We start from the raw sequence: 23170 nt of genomic DNA on the forward strand, positions 1-23170 counted from the left end.
AAATGGTGAGGGGAAGATAGGCTGGAACCTGAAAAGAAGTTTGAAAATATCAAAGGAACAAAGACAGAACATTTTGTTCCAGCTGACATGGGGAAATGGGGTCAATCAGTTATTTATGTGTGTAGCTTTATTTGAAAGGAAAACGAGTTTTATTGTAATTAGCATGATGAAACTGTAGTGTGCTGAAAGGAAAAATGTAATATATGAGGTATTCCTAATGTATATCATTTAATTGAGTAATGGAGATTTTCTGGATTAAAGTTCTTTAACGAAGCTATTTTATCACGTCATACCATCATTGTATTTTATTCTGTATTATTTCTATTGTTTTTACACAGTTCAATCTATTTCATTTCTATTATTTTTCTTTTTCAACATATTTTTAAACTTACAAACAGATTTATCCTTTTAATTTCGTCCACCTCTTATATTCTATACTTCATACTTTTAAATTGTTTTCTTGTAATTTTGTCTCTGTGCTGTTTTTAAATGTCCCTGTGCAATATTCATTATTATGTGCAATATTCCATATTCCATATAGCTTTTTCTTTTCTACTGACTGTCACATGTATTAATTCCTCTGTCTCAAGTAACTTCCTTTTTTTATTCTCATTTCTGTTGATAGTTACTCTTATAGGCTCTAGTTCTGCATTACTCGGTATAAACCTTATATTTTTATTGAATTTTCAATAAACTTTTACTTATTTATTTTCTATTCGATCTGTTTTCACTTTATTATATTGTATATTGTCATGTTACTTTAATCTAGGAAGAAGCTGGCTCAAGAATTTCCTTCTAGATCATTAAAGTCTTATCTTGTTATTGATCAGCATATTTAATTGAAAGTGAGGCTTGAACTTAATTCATTTGAATTAGTGACTAATGTAAGGAGCTCGTAAATAAATCAGTGCTGCTCCTCCTCCTCCTCCTCCTCCTCCTCTTCCTCCTCCTCATCATCAGATCACACTGTCATGCTGCATCCTCTGTACGTGCACAGCCACACTCGGCTCATGGCAACACTGTACACAGAGTTCAACCACTCCACGCTGGAGAGATAGGGGGGGGCGTCCTCTGGTCCGCGCGGCGGCCCGGAGCCCGTCACCCTCCTCCGGCTGCGGCTGTGGCACCACGGGGCGACTATTCACGGCGGATGAAACCCGCGTGGCGGGGACGCGTTCATTGCAAAGCGCGTGGGGACAGGAATCAGTTTACGGCGGAATGGTTTATTCCTAATGTACGACGTGCAGAACTGAACGCGCCGCACCCCAACTATAACTCCCACATTCAACCAACCGTGCTGACTACACCAGCCCCGCCTTCCGCGCACTCCCATTCGCTACACACCTCTAGCGGGCGCGGCTGTCTGCTCCAGCTCGGCTTCCCATTGGCTGCCTGCACTGCCGCTTTCCCCCCGCACTTTGCATAAGCAGGTGGGGTTGCAGATGCAGGGGAGTGGGCAGGGAAGGGGTTAGTGCAAGTGGACTGAACTTCAGCGTCGGTGGACACTATATATTCTTATCGTGCACCTAACTTTAAACATGCCCATGCTGTGAGTGGAAAAACAAAGTCTCCGGGTGTTTGGATATTTGACAGACATCCTCCCGTGAGCGGACATGAAATATGTCTTTTCTAAATTATTGCAAAAGAAAACTTGGCGGTGGTAAGTATAGCTCCCTTTATCTGCCTCTTTATTCTATATGGTGGAGATGGAACAGGCCACATACTGTAAATCACACGTGGTGGTTTTTTTATTTCTCTATTTGTTTCCCCACACATGTCAAATAATTGATGTGGTGTTGTGATTTAACTTTTTTTGTTTTTTTTTAGTGACAATTGAAATGAAAGGTTTTTTTTGTTGTAAATCGACAGTGAACATCCACACGTCGTGGAGTGGGAGGCAGCGGTGATAAATAATTCTGAGGAACAGTTGGTAACAGTGGTGGACAACAGGAGGATTTAATGTATTCATTTCACATGTATGATTTTGTACATTTCCTTTGACTGATGTCATTTATTGTGATATTCACCACCGCACCTCCAGTCTTTTATTCTCTGATTGTGTCTCACAGCCTTTGTCCGTGTTCCTTCACAGATTGTGCGCCTCACGCATCTGTGGACACATCTGAAAGCAGGTGAGCCACTGACTAACGCACATTGTGCCCGTTGCCAGTTCCACTGTGCGTGTGACAGCGGCTAACCTGGTTTTGGGAACACCTCTCAACCAGTCCCCACCCCCCACCACCACCACCACCCTCCCATGGACACGTCCCTGGGACAGAGGCCTGTTCTACATGACTTCATATGTGTGTGTGTGTGTGTGTGTGTGTGTGTGTACTGTACAGTCTACTTCCTCCTATCACACACTCTACCTTATTTAGGGCCAGTAGCCTTTGCATTTTCTCCTCTAGGAGTTGACTTCTGGTTATGCCTCTGCTACTGTGGAGATTATTGGTGAGTGTTATATTTCAGTTTCAGTTTTCATCTGAGTGGTTTTTTTTAAAACAAGAAAACCACTGTCATCATATCTGCTTTCTAATTGGAGGAGTTTAAAAAGCTGACATGTAACTTAACTATAAAGAATCTGGTTTTAATCTGTTTATTAATAAAGTAATATGTCCTCCCTTTCCTTTCTACCTATTTACACCGAGATGTATTAAAGCTCAAATTCGAGCTCTCAAGTAAAGAAATGAAATTCATTGTATATGTTTATAAGAAATATTAAAGTTTCTGTGACATCATGTATTTTGTTTGACCGTGTAATGCATTTCATGGTATCAGCGCGCATGTTTCATACCCACCAGTGTCCCATGAGTCACGGTGATACAGAGGAATAGATAAGTGCAGTATGTCAGACTCATTAACTTGTGGCCCCATTAATCATCCCTCAGTGATGTGGATGTGCAGATGCTCACTCTCATCCACATGAAGGAGGCTGTGTCCCAGACACCCGCAGCCTGTTATAAACACGTATTGATCGGTGACCGTCAAAAGTGGTCGAACCTTCAAAAACAAAAAGCAAAAAAAAAAAAATTGTCGGTTCAGATGGGGTTTATGTGGAGCGCCATTGTATGAGCAAATAATAATTCCTTCAGTGTTGCGTCCTGAATCACCAGCGTAATCTGTTAATGTCCCGTTTATGAAATTGGAGTCCTCTGGAGTTCAGATATGAGGTGGGTGAGGCCGGACACGTTTCACTTTGCAAGTAGGAGAACTGCAAATTACACGGAAATAGAAATTAAAATGGAAATAACGTATGAAACATTGATGTCTGCTGCAAATAAAACATTTATACGTAAAGGATCCTTGTGTAGTCCAATGATTTTTCTGAAATGTATCCTATTTTCTTTCTGACCCTTCTGTTAACCGACAGTGAATGCAGCATTTCATGGAACATGAAGAGGGAAAGACTATTTTTATATTTTGTGTGTGTGTGTGTGTGGTGTCCCCCTTGTCTTGCACCGGGGGCCTGCTCTCATCCAGACAGTGAGAACTAAACAAGGATTTAAAGCTTATCTAACTCCTGCCAAGCCAGACAGCTCTAAATCTTCTCAGTATAATCCAATTGCACATAATTAATCATAACATCTCAACTGGCCATCTCGTGTGTGTGTGTCTCCTTAATGCTTAACATCGGCAGAAAGTGGAAGAAGGGATTCAAAAACAAAAATTATATATTTCTATTGCTTTGAAAGAGTTTTATATATATATTTACTGTATATTGAAATTGAAAGAGAGCTTGCACTATGCCTCAGGATGTTACCTGGCAAGCGTCAGCAGAGTATTTATAGAAATCCACAGGGTTTCAGTGTGGGGTTAGCCAGGGCACCAGGGAAACTTCACGTCACTCTGTGTGACAGCCAGCATATTTACTCTCCTGGGTAAACAAACAGGAAAGGGGTGGAGGACACAAGTGTTGCGCAGACGCTCGTAGTTGTGCAGTTGTGTGTTTATCCGGTGCCAGGGAGGTTTTTCTTTCAGTCCGAAATCACAGAACGCGAACAAAACAATTTGTCTTAAGTTTAAGAGAGACAGAACATATTTAGACTCCTAGAGGGGGAGTGCTTCTGCTATCAGTTGTCCTCTAGTGGCAAGAGTAGGAGAGGGAACTCCTTACACTGACAGGAAGAACATACAAGGAACTTTACGGTTACGTAACTAAATACTTTGTCAGGCCTCTGAAATGCTCACAAGGCCGCAGGGCTCCTGTGTCTTTATTATCATGTCTTGTACGTATACTGTCACACTAATCAGAACAGCAGAAGCCGTGATGCCAGGACAGTTTGCCACATGTCCCTCTGCAACCGAAGACGCACCCGGTGAACTTTCAGTCAGCCATCTGTGAATTTTAGATTTAAAAAGCCCGGAAACGACGAGCAATGAGGAAAGCATGCATATTCCATCACCTATAATATATTCATAATGCATTTCACATAAGAGATCCATGGCACTGGAATTTTTTAGAAAGTGCACACTGGTGAGTTAATTATTTACTGCAGGGTATCCCAGATGCTCCGCTGTGTCGTTTAAATACGGATTATAATTAAATACGGTTCCATAAAGAGGGTAATTAAAAACCAATCAATGCACAAAAGATTATCTAAAACACAATACACATTTTTATTATATTTAAATACATAGTCATCGGAATAATTTCTCTAGATAAAAGGTTTCTAAATTATTTTACATTTCATACAGATACATTGCAGTGTTTAGAGTAGAAAAAGAAACTCTGGAAATATATTTGTCTTATGTTTATACAGTATGTATATCCATGGTAGATTGAATAATGACAGGAGTTACAAAGAGGGGGGGGGGGAAATAAGAGGTGATGGTGACACAACAGTGAACAAGTTTCCCTTGGCCCTGCCGTCCGTGTTTTATCTCCATGACGACTCTCGGGATGTCAGGACTGCAAGACACAAAAATAAGTGGGGATGATGATCCCTTTGTTTGGGAAAACAATTTTTCCTCTAAGACACAGCAGGAGAGAGACCTGGCTCCATTAAGGTATTATTATGTACACACAAGCTGACACAAGACCAGTTAATGGGCCCTTGGACTATGACTGAGGTCCTATCGTCATGTTGGTCATTGCTAAAATCGAGATTCATTTGTATAATCCCATAAAGAAAACACCACTCTGCAGACGGTAAGGAGAAACATCAACACACGTCACTTTGACCTGTCAGCATCATACATATCAGGAAATGTTAAGTGCTATGATACAGTTAATATTGGTTTAGGTAGTTTGGATGGTCGGTTGTGATTCAACAGTAAAGAATACGGTCAAAGCAGTGAACCGACAATAGTTTTCTTTATGTTTACCTTCGCCAAGGAGGTTATGTTTTCACCTGTGTTTGTTTGTCGTTTAGAAGGATTTCACAAAAACTCACGAAATCTAATCTCCATCAAAGTTTGTGGAGGAGTGGGGCATGACCCAAGAACAGACCCAGTAAATTTTGGTGCGGATTCAGGAATTTCTTTCTACTTCCAGGGCATTTTCCAACATTTTCCTTGATTTCTCAGAGAATAATTCATGGGTCTTAATGCAAAAAAAGTTAGGAATGTTTATGATATTCATGAATTTGTCTAATTTGGTGCAGATTCAAATAAAAAATTGGTTTCATAAGGGGACTGTGTGGCCTTGGCGGAGGTAAGCACTCAACCGAGTGTCATTCAAGTTGTTATTAGGACTTGGGTTAAGTAAGCTGGTCCTTAATCTACAGTACACTGAAGCACAATGCAGGTTATGACAGGTCAAATGTTAGGTGTGATGACAGCAAAAGAACCAGATGCATCCATCCCAACGGAGGAAAAAGAAAATACTGTAACAAGCCGTGGCCCCGTTGCACTACTTCTGAAATGTATTCCTTCTTTAAGCAATGGCAAAAGCTCCTAAGATAAGTTGCACTGAAAGAAAACAGAAGGATACATTTCTCTGTAGGCAACCAAGGGCCGAGGCTTCACACAGGAAGAGAATGGGACAGTGCAATACATTTTTGCAGAGCCCTCTGAGAAAGGCTCTTGCTCTTTGGAAGTCAAGCGTCACCAAAGTACAAGGCATTGTATAGATACAAACCCCCTCACATATAAACCGTATCCATACGTAAAAAGGCAAACTGAAATTACATTGGTCTCGTATCTTTCTATGTCACAGTGTTCAAAAATCAGCGCTACAATCACAATGTCTGCAACAGCCCTTCCCAGGGCGATCAATGTGTGACACGGAGATACAGTGAAAAGCAGCTGTCGGCAGACGATTGTTGATTTAAGGGTGGGAAGGCAACTCTGTATTACAGAGGAGGAGGAGGAGGAGGGGGGATTAGGAGCAAGTTCCCAGATGCATTAAAGTATCACAGAAGCAGCCACTGTTAGTCCAGAAGCAAACAGCGAGAGGAGGAGGAGGAGGGCAGGGAGCAGAAGCTACGTGAGAGGACAGATAGACCCGGAGCATTAAAGAGCTCAGGAGAATGTGATAAAATGCAAAGAGGAGTGCGGAAGATTCAATTCGGATTAAATCAAATGTTAAAATGTAGGCGTACAAATCAGCAGAAGACGGAGAGTTACGTGCAGAAGAGAAGTCGTGTCAGTAGAAATAGCAGGGACCTCCATCGCACAGATGCTTCCACTACCCAACACCAAAAACACCAAATCAAGTTGGCGTAAAGAGTAAAGGGGGCAAAGGGCTCTGGGACCAGAGGGTGGGCAGGGCAGGAGAGGAGCAGAGCAGGATGGACGCGGGAAGCAGCAGGGTCTCACACATACACACCCTCAGGGTTGAGACTGGACACTAGAGGGTTTTGCAGGTTGCGTGGATGTCCTAGGAACTGTTTGGCAGTGGGGCGAGGTGGTGAATCCACTGGAGTTGCACTGCGGCCTGACAGAGAAAGAGAGAGAGAGAGAGAGAGAGAGAGAGATTTGCTTGGATCAATCACTCTTTAACCACCTAGTGTCCAATGTAGAGGAAAAGCTTTATTTTTGTTTGTTTCCATACTTCCATTCCGGTATCCATCATGCAGAAGATGTGCGAGCTCCAACTGCTCCAGTTGCTCCTGGAGCTCTGTGCGTGAGTGGGTGTGCGCGGGCAGGACACCTGCCTGCTGAATAAACTGCTGCAGGTTACACTGCCTCAGCTCCTTGTTCAACTCCTCCAGCTCCTCCTGTTTGGCCTGAGATGGAACAAGAACATGGATCAGTGAGGAAAACAAAGGATGACTGAGCGTCACTGCTGAGTCACTGAACACTGGGACCTCTAAACTGAATTTTAATTAAAAAATGGGATGTAATTCTGCTCTGTAAAATTTAAATGAAATCTCATTCTTGATTATAAAGCGGATGTACTTAATCCTGCCTTTGAATAACTCTGCTACTCTTGCAATTGTCAATTCACCACCAGGGTGCAGCAAAGGCCACAAGTCCGTTCTCAAAGGACTTGTCATTAAGCTACAATGTTGAGTCATCAAAGTTGCACAACTGCCATCAGCAGTTTTTCTGATTCCTTCAGATTCCAGCAGCCCGTGGCGCCGTTCTAAGAGATGGATGCATCATTTAGCTGCTGCATTTCAAAGACAAGTCACAGGGAAAGATATCCATCAGCTCCAATTACTGAAAAGATGGAGATCTGAGATCCTCCTCTGAGACAGGGCTGGATCTCACCTTCGCGCCCACACATTAAACAAACAGGCCACTCAATCAGTCTTAATCGACTATCCATTTGTGCGTAAATCAATGTGTCTGCATGCAGCTCAGGAGGCAGCAGCTTTATGCTATGGCTCCAGTCCCCAGTCTCTGTGTGTGTGTATGTGTACGTGTGTGTGTGTTTGCCTATAGTTATGAGGGGCAATTTTGGTTCAATAGCATCATTGTGAGGACTTTTTGACGTTGTGAGGACATTTTGACTGATCCATACAATTTCAAAGGCTTGTTTTAGGGTTAGAATTAGGTTTAGGTTAGGGTTAGGCATTTAGTTGTGATGGTTCTAGTTAGGGTGAGGGGCTATGGGATGCATAATGTCAATGTGTCCTCACAACTATAGAGAGACGTGCAAGTGTGTGTGATGCTGGACTGAGGTATTGTGCTGATGCAGTTCACACCTGCAGCTCTGCCTCCATTAACCTAATGACAGGAATGACAGTAATGCTGCACTCGTCAGCACCTACACTTGAAATACTGCTAGGAGCTTCGACCAATCAGCTCACTGATGACTGACGCTGCCAGACGTTAACCCCTCTCCAGAACCACGGACTGAATACATTACTGCAGCATCATGTTACCAGTGATAACATGTTATTTACAGGAAATTAAAGCATCTTATTCCCTTCAGACAATTACGGCCTGGGTGGCAAACTGCCTCTGTGGTTACTTTCATATCACAATCACTTAAAATACTCTTGGCTACATGTACTGACACAGTGGTAACATTATACCGTTTGTAGGAAAAACACCAAAGCCTGAAAACCTCTGTTTGGTTTCTGTAAAAAGGGGAAATTGATCATGACAATCAGTCCTTCTCCGTCCCATCAGGGAATCACTGAATCTGTTGTGTTCACTCTCAAAGTCAGACATTCCAACAGGACTGACTGAAGAACAACTTCACTCATCATCCAGTTTTAATCTATTATGCAGCCTGTTTGCTCTTATTTCACTGAAACAGTGCAACAGTTTTCATGATTAAACATTCAAAACACCATCTAGCATACAACCATTAAATGGGCGCTTCATTTTCTTCAGTCTGGCTGATACATATCTGTATAATTCCATGAGGTAAATACCATAGTCTTCATCTGGAATATGAGGAAACTCATGTAGCTTCATTTCAAACTGGATTCAGGCTTTTATTGATACAACTGTGTCTGTGACACCCACCAACAGTGAACAAACAATGACATCACCAACTATGATGCGTTGGAGCTGGGTAGATCCAATAAAATGGTTTTCTCCCAGTCAATCCACTTTAATGTCTTTTTTTCCACAGGATACAAGAATAGGATACATGTCAATGTAATATCAACACCAATACTGTGTTCAGAACATGCATACAAGACGATAGCTGCCAAACCAGTTCAGCTGCACTGTAAAATGTCAGACAGTCAAACAATTTCACACAAGGTAGGATGAGTGAATAGCATTAGTGTTATCCTAACCTCTTTGATAATTATTTCTGTATAAAAATGTCATATAAATCATGTTTCCTTTAGACTCAGTACTTCTTTCCCTTTTTATGAGTGTCTCTGTACTGTTGTGTCTGCTGCAGTGTACCGGTAGGAGAGGGATACAGGTTTACAGTATGGCTACGAGGGTCCGTACTACGTGTGCAACACATGGGGCTGATGTGGATTTACAGCCCTCTCTCCAGAACCGTGACCTCTCTCCTTACCTGCAGCAGAGAGGCGGCCTTCCCCAGAGTCTTGTCAGTCTCAGAGAGCCGCTCCTCCAGCTCCGACCCCTGCCACTCCTGGCTCTGGAGCTCTGACTTCACAACGTCGAGAGACTCCTCAGGCCTGTTGGCCGTCGCTTCCGTCTGGCTTTCCCGCTGAATATCTTGCTCGAGCTGGGCAGAACGCACCGAGAATTCGTGGAGCCGTCGTCCGCAGTCGTCTAGCTTAGCGTGGAGCTCCCCCAGCTTCCGCCTCATCCCTCGCTCTTTCTCTACCTCTGCTTGGAGCTCCTCCTCCCAGTACTGCTCGTGGGCAAGCTCGGCCTGGTTCTTTCGCATCACTTGCTCGAGTGTGTCCACCTCTTCTTGCAGACGAGCCTCAGACACTGGTGAAGGACAGGGAGATGGGTTGGGACGATCCCAGGTATGTGAGTCTATTTCTAGGGCTTCTAGCTGAGCCTCAACGGCCCTTAGTCTCTCCTGTTGCTGAAGAACTTTCCTAAAGACCTCCTCTTTGGATGGGCCTATAGGTGGTGAAGGAGAGGGAGACGGAACCTGAGGGGAAACAGGGCTGGGAGAAGGGGATGGAGAGGCTCTCTGTTCTGGAGAGTCCCGAGGAGACCTCTTATACTGATTGGATTTGGTTCTAGGGGAGGTGGATGGTCCCAGGTTAAAGGTGAGTGCTTTTTTAGGCTGGCTGCGTTTCAAAGGCTCTGGCTCAGAAAGCATGGGCAACGGAAGGGGAGTTGCTCTGTCTGGTTTCGAGCCAGGTCCGTCACTGCTGCTCGGGCCAGTCCGCCGCAGAAAGAATTGAACTTCGCTGCCATGTTGACCTAACTTGGCCAGAGACTCCAGAGGCTTCTCTGTGGCCAGCAGCTGCCTCTCGGTGTCCCTAAGACGCTGGATCAGAACATAACGACCGGTCTGACCTGGAGACAGAGACAGAGAGACACAGGGTGAGTGCAGGTGAACGTCACAAAACAACTGTGTGAAAATTATACTTCACATATTTGTCAAATCTATTGATGAGTTACTTCACAAAGATCTTTTCCTTCTTCACGTACATAAAGCTGTGTGTTCTAAGCGAGCAATGATATGTGAACAAATGACATCAGACACATTGTAGTGATGCTGATACTTCTAAATCTCTACCTCTGAGGACTGGAATAAAAGGCTGCTGCGTCAGGCTCACACAACATGTAAAAAATGTTCAAATAACTTCCAAGTTTCCACGAGGACCTTCAAATTAGGACAAACCCTCCCTGATGACTTGGCAGGCAGCTTCACTGATAGACGGAGAGGAGCGCTAAATCTGAGTTATGTTGTTAAATGCTACTGCATCTTATGGCTTGCCTTGCATTAAGATTCTATTCATATCCACATGCAGAATCTGTTTGTAGAGATTGAGGTCTTCAGATAAACTGTCCAGCAAACAAATGACAAGTAACAACAAGCTTGAATGCTGGTACGGAAAAAAGGACACAATGATTCCAGAGCTTGAGATACTCACCAATGGCCTGTGCCAAAGCAATGACCACATCCTGGCAGGACGTCTCCTCAGATAGGCCGCACACCACCCGCACCACTCCGTCCACCCACACTTTGAGCTCCATCTGGGACCGGGCAGGGTGGGTAAAATGAGAAGAAGGTCTTCAGAGCAGATCACTTCAGCTGGACTTGACTCAGGTCAACACTGCATGGCACTGGCTCTGTAAGACACCAACAGCAGAGACAGAGGTGTGACGATGAGGTTGATGATTAATCCAGACAGTTAACTTCCTAGTTGGACTTTTGTGGATGGAGATACAAAGTTCCTTGGAGTGACAGTTTGAAAAGAACCAGCTAACAACACTAGCAGTGATCTCACTGAGTCTTAGATCATGATGTAGGGAAGAGGTCATACACAGGTACATTGTGCAACCTTGTGCATGGGACACTTGACTCGAGCGTCATTTTTGCTGAAATGCCAGTTTCCACAACAGAACAGTGCTGACGTCAACAATGTGTTGTGCTGAGTGAGGGCATCATTGAATTGTAAATTTTGACACCAGCAGCCGATGGGTAGAGCAGTGTAGCATTTTGTAATGTTCCTAGTGGTTAGTTAAGAGCCGCGGCAGTAACTGGTGGACCTGGGAGCATAAATGCCAATCTGTAACCCAATTAAACGCTCTGCTGCCCTCCTTCAAAGCCGTTATGATAGCTTACTGCCGAGGGGAACGGACAGGGAAAGTGGAGCAGCTCAAGTGTGTCTATGTATGGGAGAGTGTGTTTGCGCAGGGAGAAAGTCATAGAAACATAGCAGGGAGAGACAGAACAAGTGTGTGTGTGTGTGTGTGTGTGTGTGTGTGTGTGTGTGTGTGTGTGTGTGTGTCCCTCAGTTTGATCCGCCTCAGCAGGACCAGAACTGGGTCTCATCAGACTTCAGAGAGCAGATCAGCAGGTAGCCCCAAACACGTCTTGGGCAGTAAGTCTAACCTAAAATAATATCATTATGTTCAGGCCTCACTTTGACAAGCCTGTACTTTTACAGCTCAGCTTCAAAACAAGGTAATAAAATACTGCAGTGCTCATAAAAGTGAAACGCCTCGGGCAGCGGTAGGATTATCTGTAGAACTTGGCAAGGCAAACCAAACTTTGTAGCCTAAGTGGGGAAAAGACAACTCTTCAACCAAAGTCGGACAGATGGTGTTCTGTTTCCGACTGTCTCTCCGGTCCTCAATGGGAGGTGTTTAACACCAAGCCCTAACCATTATCTTGCCCCTCATTCAGTGCCTGGCTCTGCTCCACTAGCTGCCTATAGGGAGCTGCTTTGGAGGAATGCACTGACTTCATCTGCCAGCCGGAAGAATTCCTGCTTTTCTTAACAAAGCCCTCGCCCTGCCCCTCCCTCCATGCCGCTGACCTGGCTGCCCCGCACCACCATTGCTGCGCTGCTGTTTGGACGCCAAACACAAACTCTGCTGGGGAGCAACAGCCGCAGCTGATGTGGCAACAGCACCACAAAGCGACGGCGCAACACGACACCGGCACACAGAGGGAACGATGGCACGCCTCAAGAGATCAGACATGCGGAACGACATAGATCACAGGAAACAAGTGAAAGATAGGGACGGATGATCACATGTTGTAAAAAATTATTTTAGAGTGATCCAAGCGCGGTGATTTCATTTGGAGAGAAACTTGATATGAAAAAGGGGAGTGCTTCTGAAACCCAAACACCAGAAACTTCAGCACAGCAGACGTTTTTTCTTTCAGAGGGCACAAAGTGCTCTGTGATGCAATACATAATTAAGCTTTAACTGAGTCACAGAGTAAGAAAAGAATTGCTTCCTTCTAAAACGTAAATAATTCAATGAAATGAGGAACATTTGCTTTGACCAATTCAATTCTGTAATTCCAAATAAAAATGAGATACATAACACACACACACACACACACACACACACACACACACACACACACACACACACACACACACACACACACACACACACACACACACACACACACACACACACACACACACACACACACACACACACACACAGAGCTGCACAGCACTTCTTATTAGGACTATACATTGACTTCATTAGGGACTGGACTATGGTTCTTTATGGTGGAAAAGGTCTTTAAGAGGTAACAAAAACAAGTACACACACACACACCCACACAAACACAATGATCCTTCAGTTTTTGCAGCTTTTATGTCTATAGAACACACTTGAAATATAATTGAAAGTCATTTACTTCAGTTGTCATATTTTTTTTTTATATTTCTGTAATTTCTTAAATAAAGATAATTTATTTTAAATATTCAAGTCTGTACTGCAAAGCTGCCTCACAGGCCTGCACCATATACCTTCATACCTCAGAGTAAACTGTTTGCAGAGCTCAAACAAAAAGGTTGAACTCCTGACTTTTTGTTCAAATACATACCTGCATGTCCTACCGCACTGGTGTTGATGTAAAATGTCATTTACATACAAACAGACTTGCAGAGCGTTCCTAACCTGAAGGTTTTGTACGTTCCGTAACAATCTCATTAAGCGAGAGCACAAACACACAAACATCTCCCAGCTAAGAATGTCACTCTGCCATGATGCTAATTCCTGTCCTTCCTGGCTGTTGAAATGTGATAATCTGCACTAACAGGAAACAAACAGGCCATGTGAGTCTCAGGTTACTGTCTATTCTCTCTGTTGCAGGCGCAACAGCAGTGAGAACCAGACATCCGCCTGACCCCAGCTCCTTTTCTCAGAGCAGCTCCGGAGTCAAGTGTAACTTCTCACTGAAACACAGACACAGGAGAAGGAGCTTCATGTTGTTTGTGAAAGGTAGACTGAGAATCAAGGAGCACGCCTATAGCATGGAATGAAACAGAGTATGTTCTGCCAATCAACACATTCCGCTGTGCAGAAATTAAGATGAGTCGACACAAAAATATTTGCTTTAACATGCTGTGGCTGAGCACAGGCTGCAGACTGCTTAGTGCATATTCATTCCTGACTCTCACACACCCATCCTAATCCAAACCACTACGATTATCCAAAAGTCATCATTTCACCCACATGTCAACACTGCACAACCCCACACCACCACACCCCTCAAACCTCAGGTCACACCCCTTAACCCCCTCCACTTCTACTTTCACCCGCGCCCCACCCGCCCAAACAACACAGGGCCACAGTTTCTGATGAAACTCTGAGCTCTGGACGGTCACATGTTTTCTCAAGAGGAGAAAAATCACAAAAAATGTACAATCACTTTGGAGGAAATCTTCAAACTGAAGCAATCAAAAACCTCCCACCACTCCAAGCTGCAACACGAGCACATCCATATTCACAGGGGGGGAAAAAAGCCTCTTGAGCGGCTTGTCTGCTGAATTGAATATAGGAAACACACGAGTCCTTCTGTTTGATTAAAGAGAAAGAGAGACAGTGAGGAAATGAGAAAGGGCGAGAGTAAATGTGGAGAAAAATGCAGGAAGATAGAGAGATAAAGAGGGAGAGAGAGTGGTGGAGAAAAGAGCAGTGATTGGAGCCATTCCCTCTCTCCCTCTTCTTATCATCACTCACCCATCTGGCTAACCCGCTTTATGTCTTTCATCACCCCGTCTGTCCCTCTGTCTGTGTCTCATCAACAGGATCCAAGCTCCTCAGTGAATTTGACTCGAGGCAGAAGCGTTAAGCATCACAGCCCCGCAGACACAGGGGGGCATGATTCAGCTTGTACTGTATGTGTGCCACTCTGACTGAGAGACAGCGTCGGTCTGTGAGCTGATGGACCTTTTTGGACAAGCTGGAAACCGAGAGGCTTCCTTGTGCCAAAACTAACCCCTGTTGTCAACGCACAGGGCTTCAAAATAAACATCTGGATTCGGACAATTTTTTCCTATTGAGGGCGTTTTCGCAGCTGAAAGTTCAGACCAAGGTTCTTGTCTTTGTTACATTTGATCTGGTTATTTTTGGTTTCATATTGCAATTTAGGGAGCACATTTAAGACTTGTGTATGACAAACGTATGTCCTGTCGCCATCACCTACTTGGCCGCTTTAGCATCTTTCTAGATGGGCGTGCGTCTGACATCGGTGTGTTGCCAATTTGGCGGGTGGTATTCTTTCCGTTTGAGAAAATGAAAAAACAAGTTCAGTTAATTAATTTCGTAGCCACGTCAATATCATTATGGTATTAATACAAGCATCACCAACTCAAGGTGCAGTACTTGACACTAGTTCGAATGCGCCAAATGAACATCCCAGTCATTCAAACATTAGATCATTGGAGAAGATTTAATTGGAAGCGACGACCTCAAGCAATCCTGCTAACCTGGGCATCTCAGTTTCTGGCGAGACCTTTAAAGTTTCTGCCTCTTTTTCTTCTTCTAGTGTTTAATTCTGTCTCAACTTCCTGCAACTGCTCTGAAAGTCATGACATTTGGCTCAGACAAGAATTGTTGGACACATGTTGAACACGTGCTCTTATTTTTGTATTTCTGACATGAGAATTCAATAATGCCTTCACTTGCAAAGACAAAAAACACATTCACACAAGAAAAAATGCATGAGTTCCCTTGCAGCTGGACAGACACACCCTTCCTTAGAAAAGGTTAGAATGATTATCTTAGTCACGACAGGGTTGAGAAAGATCCAGCCAAAGAGTGGAAGCTTATTAGGACAAATTCCAAGCATGTTTAAAAATGCACTGTAGTTTCTCAACACCTGAACCCTTAGGCTACATGAAGAGTATGCTTACTGGGTGTGTATTGTGTGAGAGTGTGTGTGCGTATGCAAAGGAAGTGCACGATACTGAGTCATACTGGTGCCATGGTCAGGGGTTGGGTGTGCATGTGCTGTACGAGCTTTTATGTTTCAGCATGTTTACGAGCAGACCCACCATTTAGGCCTATATCTTTATGAGAGGTTGTTCCAGCTGACCCGATTACTGTGCTATCTGTGCAGCGACAGAAGTCTGAGGAACAATGGCAGGAGTAAAGGTCGGAGTGTAAACATCACACACTGCCTCAGAGCTGAACCACAGATGGATACATCAACAAGTGTAGACAAACAGCAATCCCTATCAGTATCAGCAGAGAGAAGAAGACCCTGGCCGAGGCTGGTTGAAGTGTACATAATAGGTTCGACATCACTGTTCGAGGACAATAAACAGAGCTGGGAGAAGCTCTGCCCTCTGTGCCACTCTGCTCCAGGTTGGCAGGGACACACAGACACTCAGAGAGCCAGTAACACGCTGGCACTGAGCAGCCCGGTCTCATCTGTACTGCAGAGACAATATTATTGTTGTGGTTCCACACTCAGCAGACAGCGTTGTCTCTTTTGTGGCCTCTGGCATCGCTGGGTCGTCTGCCACACTGCGGCGACGTGCCAGCTTTGATGCCATTCCGCTGTGTCCACGCATTACCACTGATAAAACTAATAAAAGACTCAACAGATACTTTCTTTTGTGCTCCCTCGCCTCCTGCTTTGCATTCTTTATTCCTCCTCCTCCTTCATCATCCAGCGTTTTAGTCTACCGAGCAGTTTCTCTGTGGAAAGACAAATGAGACCTAAAACACATAAAATATAAAGTCCACAATGTGCCTATAGTGGAGACCAGCTCAATAATTATTCATAATGGCAGAAAAACATTCTGTTGCTTCAGCAATTATAATGTATTCTCTGTGGGAATATGGGTTGAATCACATGGGTCTTTCTAGATCACGACTTTATTACATAGGGGAAATTTCTAATGTTAAATACCAGCTTGCATACTGGCTACAAGAGTTTTAACACACACACACACACGCATGCACGCACGCGCCGCACGCGCACGCACGCACGCACGCACGCACGCTACGCGCCGCACGCGCGCCGCAACGTGTTGAATTTCTACAGCTTTTGTTTGTCAAACGATATTTACCAATATATTCACACATGTTGCTCAACTCGATGTATCGTTTCAAAAGATCTGAACTTTAAAGTAAAAGTTGCCTGGAGGCCTGAACGGAGCTGCACAAGCTACGACCGACTCTGTCCTTGGGCACATTCGGAAGGTATTTGGGAGATGCTATAAAGACAGGCCTAGCCTAGTCTCCTGTTTTTATCTGTTCATGACTTTATCTCACACAGACAGATCTTTACAGACCTATGATAAAGAAAGAAATGCTTCCAAAATTCTCCAGAAGTCTCGGATAGCTCCCAAAACACCATCACCACCCACCCCATGCAGAAGTCATTATCAGCAGGGCTCCAGGGTCTGCGGCCAGATGGCAGGGAGGGGGTCCACCGACCATGTTACGGAACTACATGTAACATCTGAAGGCATCTATTGGTGGATATTAAAACTTAGTAAGTGTCAAATGTTGACAAGACTCTCACACATAGGATAATTTGCTTTTATAGTATCTCTCAAGGCAGTAAAATGAAGGAAAACTAGTCACAGCTGGATGATTTACTTTGTCTGGGAGGCGGTCTGCTCACTTTGTGGTATGTGCACAACTTTTGAAGCTCTGCATATAAACAGAAATCTGGGTTATGGGTGTTTTTATTTGTGCAGGCCGAACAATGTGCATGGCATGGCACAGGCATCAGTGTATTCTTATTCATCTGATGAATAATGCATATTTTTTCACAGCACATTAATTTGGCAAATATTTCTCGGAACAAAGTCCAAACGCTTGTGGCCGACGAGCTCTTTGAAAAAAATATGCCCCCTCAGAATGTGTCTCTGCTCTATTGACATGCTAATGACTCAGAGCAAAGGAATCAGCAACAGTGCTAATAAGCTTTGGTCGTCATACTCGCATTCAGGGATCTGTCGCAGCAACCTTCAGCCTTCTCCATTATCATGATTGGCTGGTCCAAGTGTGAAATCTCAATGAGAGTGGTTCATTAATACAGGGGAAATCTTTGCCTCTGAATCAAGGGCAAATATGGGCAACATTGCATACTATTTACAAAACCTAAAACTCACACTACTGCAAGGCTGCAAGCTCATATTTCTGATCAAATGGCCCAATTCAGTTAATCTACCATTTCTTGATAGATGTCATGCACGGTCACTAAATATAACAACAACAAGCTGTGTAATCCCTATGCAGATAATCAATGATTAATGAGGGATTACAGGTGAAAGCCGTTTACTCCAGTTGATCTGAAGTAGGCCTCGACACGGTCATTCAGTCTGGCCAGCACCTGTGGCTGTCACTACCACTGCAGTCACACTGTGTAAAACTGCTCTTAGTGTGAAATCCCAGTCATCATAAATTACCAGCAGCATTCACTCAGGCAGATGGTAACCTGGCCCGAACCACAAGACAGAATAAAAGAGTGAAGGTGAGTGAAAAAGCATCATTATTTAATCTCATTCCTTTGAAAAAAGAAAAGAAAATGCTTAGAAAGTCAGTTTTGGTATCATTATTCTACTTTGGAAATGTGAGGAAACCCTGGCACACTTCTGAATTTCAATGAAGCGGTCCAAACACCACTACATTATTCACTTACTCATACCTTGCCTGGCGCTCCTCCTGCACTTGCTCTCTATCCGGAAACTGAGCGGAGGCGAGAACATTAGAGACAAGAAGTCTGTTTGCGCTGACTCATGGATCCGCCCACAGAGCTCCCTGCTAAAGGTGAGAATGATAATTGCTAGATTGCCCATAGCCTGCAGAAGGCCAGGCGGAGCTGGCCTCCACTGAGGGCTCAGCCTAGGACGAGTGGTTTGGGTGCACAGGAGTCTGCATTGTTGGGTGAGCCAGGGAAAAGGGCTCTCAGCTTGCTGATGGGCACCCATGTGTAATCATATACTGCCGACCTGACTCAGCAATGCTCGCCAGGGAAGGAGAACAGCGCTCTGTTCCCAGCCGAACTCCTATACAGTGCACATGCTAGATAACACACACATCCGATACATGATACATGTTATAAGTATAGCCAAAATAAGATGCTACACAGCTGAAGCACAGACAGGCTGGCTGAAACTAAAGGAGGAGGAATAATTTTGGACTATTGCAACATGTAACTGAAGAAGTTAACCTATTAATTTAAAAAGGATGCAATTTACACGGAGAGAAAATTAGTAACCTTAAATTCACCACCATACAGTATTTATAGCTTTAGTTTTTTTTTTGCAGGTGCCTGCGTGGCTGCTCTGTTCTCACTTCCCTGCATGCGTGTATGCTGTGTGTCGTAGAGGAGTCAGGGATGCCGTGGCCTCCGGTTTCACAAGTTCGAAGCCAAAACTCATAAGTAATTCAAAAGTCGCTTCCATGTCTGCTGATATCAATTATTCACTTACATTTTAGTTTTCTTCTTTTTTGCCATCTTTCATTCTCGAAGTGCCATGCAAAATAAAAAAAAGGGCTATAGGACAAAAACAATTCAATCATAATGAATCAAATCGTTCCATGTTAGAAAGGAAGAAAAATTAAATACGGGGCTCAATAATTCAATCCAAGCAACTCGATGTAATGTAATTCACAGAGCTGCATCTCCTTCGAATGTGGAGGAATTTGGGAGAAGGCTGTTTTGCCGGTGACTGAGACTGGAGTTGGTGTTACATCATATTTTAATTTCATGCAATCCATGATGCAACATACATTTGCCAGTCCTCTTCTAAGCTGAAGGGAATATTGCCATCAGCGTGCCCAAGGAAAAAACACAAAAAAAGAGAAATGTCATATAAGTGAGCTCAAAGCCTCACACATCACCCACGCAGCTCAGTCTGTCACATCATGTGTTAACAGCCATATACAGGAGACTTAAAGTTCAGTCTTCTCGGTGAGGCAGTTATCAATCCAGAACAGAGCAGGTGCACATTCTTCTGCGAGGCTGTAATGCTAATACTCCCAAAAAAAATATAAGACTCCAACAAAAACGAAAACACAGACCCATCTGCTGAATGACTGTTTACACAGATGAAAGTCAGGAACTCCACCCGCTTTCCTCCTGGGCACATCAATCTGAGGTCGTGAACAGCATGGGCAGTTCACAAACTACTGCTGTGGCTAATGCGATCCATTCACCGCTGGATTTGATTAGATTCGACTTTGAAACTGAAACCCAGAGATCCTGAATGTGTCCCTCTTTGAACAACTGCAAGGTATTTCAAGAGAAAGCACAAGGCTGTGCAGATTACACACTGTTGCTAAGGTCAGTCAGCTATACGCAAAACATCTTACTCTCACATCCTCCCAATATTTACCTAGGGAGTGCCAACATACCTGAGGATACAGGTAAACACAGCCATGGAGCGAGAGAGATCAACCTTCAGGTAACCTATTGCAGCACAACCGTGCAACATCCTGTCACAGACAGATAAGATGTTATCTTTTCGTGACTGAGATTCATTCCACAAAAATGCCATTGTGTATTCAGAGATATGGTCTGTACGGGGGGGGGGCTTCGTACAGGCAAGCATTGTGGAAGGCACAGTACGTCATGATATTGTGACCATTGTTTTGACTTTAGTTAATAATAAAGCTTTTGTATCGTGAACACAGTCAGCACCATTTCAATTGACTTGGTTTGGTGCTGAACTTTATGAAGTAACTGTTATATTTGGACTGAAATTTAGTAAACAAGGTTAAAAAAATGACCATATACTTAATTACCGCTTTTGATACGTGACATTTTTTTGATGCACCGGGCTATAGACATATTCAAGGCAAAATAAACTGTTAAAAGTTGACACCACACCCTACATTGACCTACGTAAAATGCACAAATAGTTAAGGGTGGAATCTGTTTCTCTTGCCTTTGGATCACAAGGCTCGGGATGGGCCTCTCAATGGGGCTGATTTATAGTCTGATGTGGGGGTGTCACACACAACTCTCTCCCTGTCATTATTCCGAGGAGGAGTAACCATCAAGTCTGTCAGAGCAGTGGTGGGGGGCAGGATACGTGGACAGCCAAGATGAGTAAGGAACAGGTAGGAGGGCAGGGCGCAGATTTATAGCCGATTCCCAGTATCCTAGGAGCATCTCTTCTGGGACTAAGACAGTATATCTGTCCGAGGCTCCCTCTCCCTCTTCCAGAAAGCTGCTTTTAAACCATCTGACTCAAGAGATCACTATGGTGATCCTTGGCATGGATACACATGCATAAACACACAGCTTAATGCTGACGAGGCCGCTGTTGCTGAGTTTACATATGAGATACAAGTCGGCGACCCCCCTGGGAACTGCAAAATGGTCGGAGGGGGAGGAAATGATGAAGGAGAGGCTGGACAAAGACAAGTGTTAGTTAAGGGTGGGGGTTCAATAGCAACAATAACAACGGTTAGCGTTGCAGAGAAGACAACATAAAGGAACTGTTCCGTGGAGTAGATACCATATCAGCTCAAGCATATCAATCTTGCAAGGTTAAACCTGGAGGGGGACATTTGATGGGGTTCCAGGTTTGACTCCAAGCAGCTCAGTTCAGCAGCGCTCAGTCAAACAGCATCGTAAACCACAGAAAGTGGGTAACCTGACACTGAGAATTTGGCTTATCTGTTCATCTCTATGGATGAAAGCATGCCACTTGAATGTATTCAGTGTAAATGCTACAGAATGAACATGTGCGGACAGGTTATTACGCCAACACAGATACTACATGTGGAGTCACAGGCTCTCTTCTTTCACTCATTGTTTGGTGAGAGCTTTTCCTAAGTTTCACCTGCCACCAAACCAAACTTTCATGCTTCCTCCTTATCCACATTTGTTATCTATCATCAATCACAACGAAGGAGTTTCGCCCGGCTCTACTGCACACGTGCACTTCTGCTCATCAATGTGCATTTGTGCATCAGTAGCTGCCATCTACACAAGCTTGTTTTTCTTCTTATGTGCTTGATCAAACACATCTACATTCGATGACAGGTCTAGCATCAAGCCTCTCAGCTTGAGGGATGAGTCTGTCAAATCCACCTGCCTCCCTCCTCTCCCGTCAGTTTTCTGTTGAATTACTTATTCGGAGCCCCGAAGCAGACATTTTCTCTTTCTTACTGGCTTCTTGACCCCCCTTCTGGATCCGGCCGGGGCCCTTGGCAGAGGCACCATGTTATTTACTGCCCAGAGAGCTCTGTGAGCGGAGAGGCATGGCTGGTTGAACAAGGGAGCAACCTGCTGCTCACTGGCGCACAAACACACATCCATGATTGTGCACAAACACAGACACAGTCACATGAACTTCCCAGGGGGCTGGCAGAGATGTTTACCTCTCTACAATCACTATACACACAGTAGAATTGAGAGCCATGGACGTAGAGATGAGCCATAACCCCGGCAACTAACCTGCAAGTAGTTTCATACGTTTAAAACAGAAAAGGAAAAGTGAACCTATGGGTTTGATGACGTGACACAACAAACACGATTGAAGGCTGCAGGAAGTTCAATCAGACATGACATGACACAATCACTCAGGTGAACTTTACGTCCTGCAGGACTCATTTGGGAACATGTCCTCAGGTGGGCAGAGCTCTGTGAGGACATTCTGTGACTTGCACATGTTGGATAAATCAAAAGGGATCCAGATCCAGACAAGCCAAACAGTTGGCAATAACACATTGCCTGAAAGGGTAATAAAACCACCAGCTGGGATCAGAAGACATGAACTAGTTTCTGATCGGTGTGGACACAAATTTGTGTTCTCAGGTGCTCTTAAACTCTGAGTGTCTTAAGAGCTAAAAGGAGAGCTACACTGAAATTCCTTCCCCAAATTCCCTCCTTCCTCTCAGTAATTATAGACTTCCAGCTGACAAACTACAGGTCTGCTGTGTTTGTCTTTGCCTCTTCAGATACAACAGGTAGAGTAAGGCTTGTGTATGCTGGGCTGGCTGCCAGTCTCTCACTGGTTCTGCAAGCCAAGTACATATTACCATTCCTGGTACAACAAAAACACCGGGGGAATGAGGGAGGGAGAGACCCATTCTTTTTTAAATATCCTGGCCACAGTATTTCATAGGAAAGAGGATATTTTCAATGAGAACTTGAGTACAGCATCCTACACAAGAAAAACAGAATGTTCCCCTTCATAAAATCCTGTGAGGAAAAACTTTGCTCTGGCAAACTTAGTGAAGATGATTTATTTAAAGGGGTTCAGATGATTTGATGAATTGAAAACTGGGTTGACTTTGGATTAGAAATAGGGGTGTGAGGAGAGGATGAGGGAGCAGGGTGTGAGGGATGTGAATGTGAAGCAAAGACTGGATCAATCTTTTATCACTGCAGTGTGCTTTCATCCCTAATGGATCCGACATGAGCGGAGACCGGCACTACCTTCCGTCACATTGCACAGGCAGGGAAGGACGCATGGAAAGA

At 44.1% G+C, this 23170-nt stretch overlaps 1 protein-coding gene and 1 long non-coding RNA gene across 5 annotated transcripts in view; one reads left to right on the forward strand and one right to left on the reverse strand.

The window, feature by feature from the left end:
• The first annotated feature begins 1002 nt into the window (after positions 1–1002).
• LOC118109757 lies at positions 1003–3300 on the forward strand. Of its 2 annotated transcripts, XR_004696852.2 has the most exons (3): positions 1430–1660; positions 1870–1976; positions 2093–3300. It is a non-coding gene; the product is annotated as an uncharacterized LOC118109757 (long non-coding RNA). The 2 variants fall into 2 exon arrangements; XR_004696851.2 differs by having other exon boundaries at positions 1003–1660; positions 1870–3300.
• Positions 3301–4598: 1298 nt separating this feature from the next.
• rassf7a (Ras association domain family member 7a) overlaps positions 4599–23170 on the reverse strand; it is a 32950-nt gene continuing 14378 nt past the window's right edge. For all 3 annotated transcript variants that reach the window (XM_035157118.2, XM_035157119.2, XM_035157117.2), the window contains exons 2-6: positions 10887–11085; positions 9377–10305; positions 6995–7169; positions 6770–6877; positions 4599–4909 (exon numbers count right to left, since the gene is read on the reverse strand). In XM_035157118.2, the coding sequence (XP_035013009.1) occupies positions 4878–4909; positions 6770–6877; positions 6995–7169; positions 9377–10305; positions 10887–10989 (1347 nt within the window). In that variant the 5' untranslated portion in view covers positions 10990–11085 and the 3' untranslated portion in view covers positions 4599–4877. The remainder of the gene's footprint in view (positions 4910–6769; positions 6878–6994; positions 7170–9376; positions 10306–10886; positions 11086–23170) is intronic.

Source organism: Hippoglossus stenolepis, chromosome 5, assembly GCF_022539355.2.
Source record: "Hippoglossus stenolepis isolate QCI-W04-F060 chromosome 5, HSTE1.2, whole genome shotgun sequence".
Classification (NCBI taxonomy): domain Eukaryota; kingdom Metazoa; phylum Chordata; class Actinopteri; order Pleuronectiformes; family Pleuronectidae; genus Hippoglossus; species Hippoglossus stenolepis.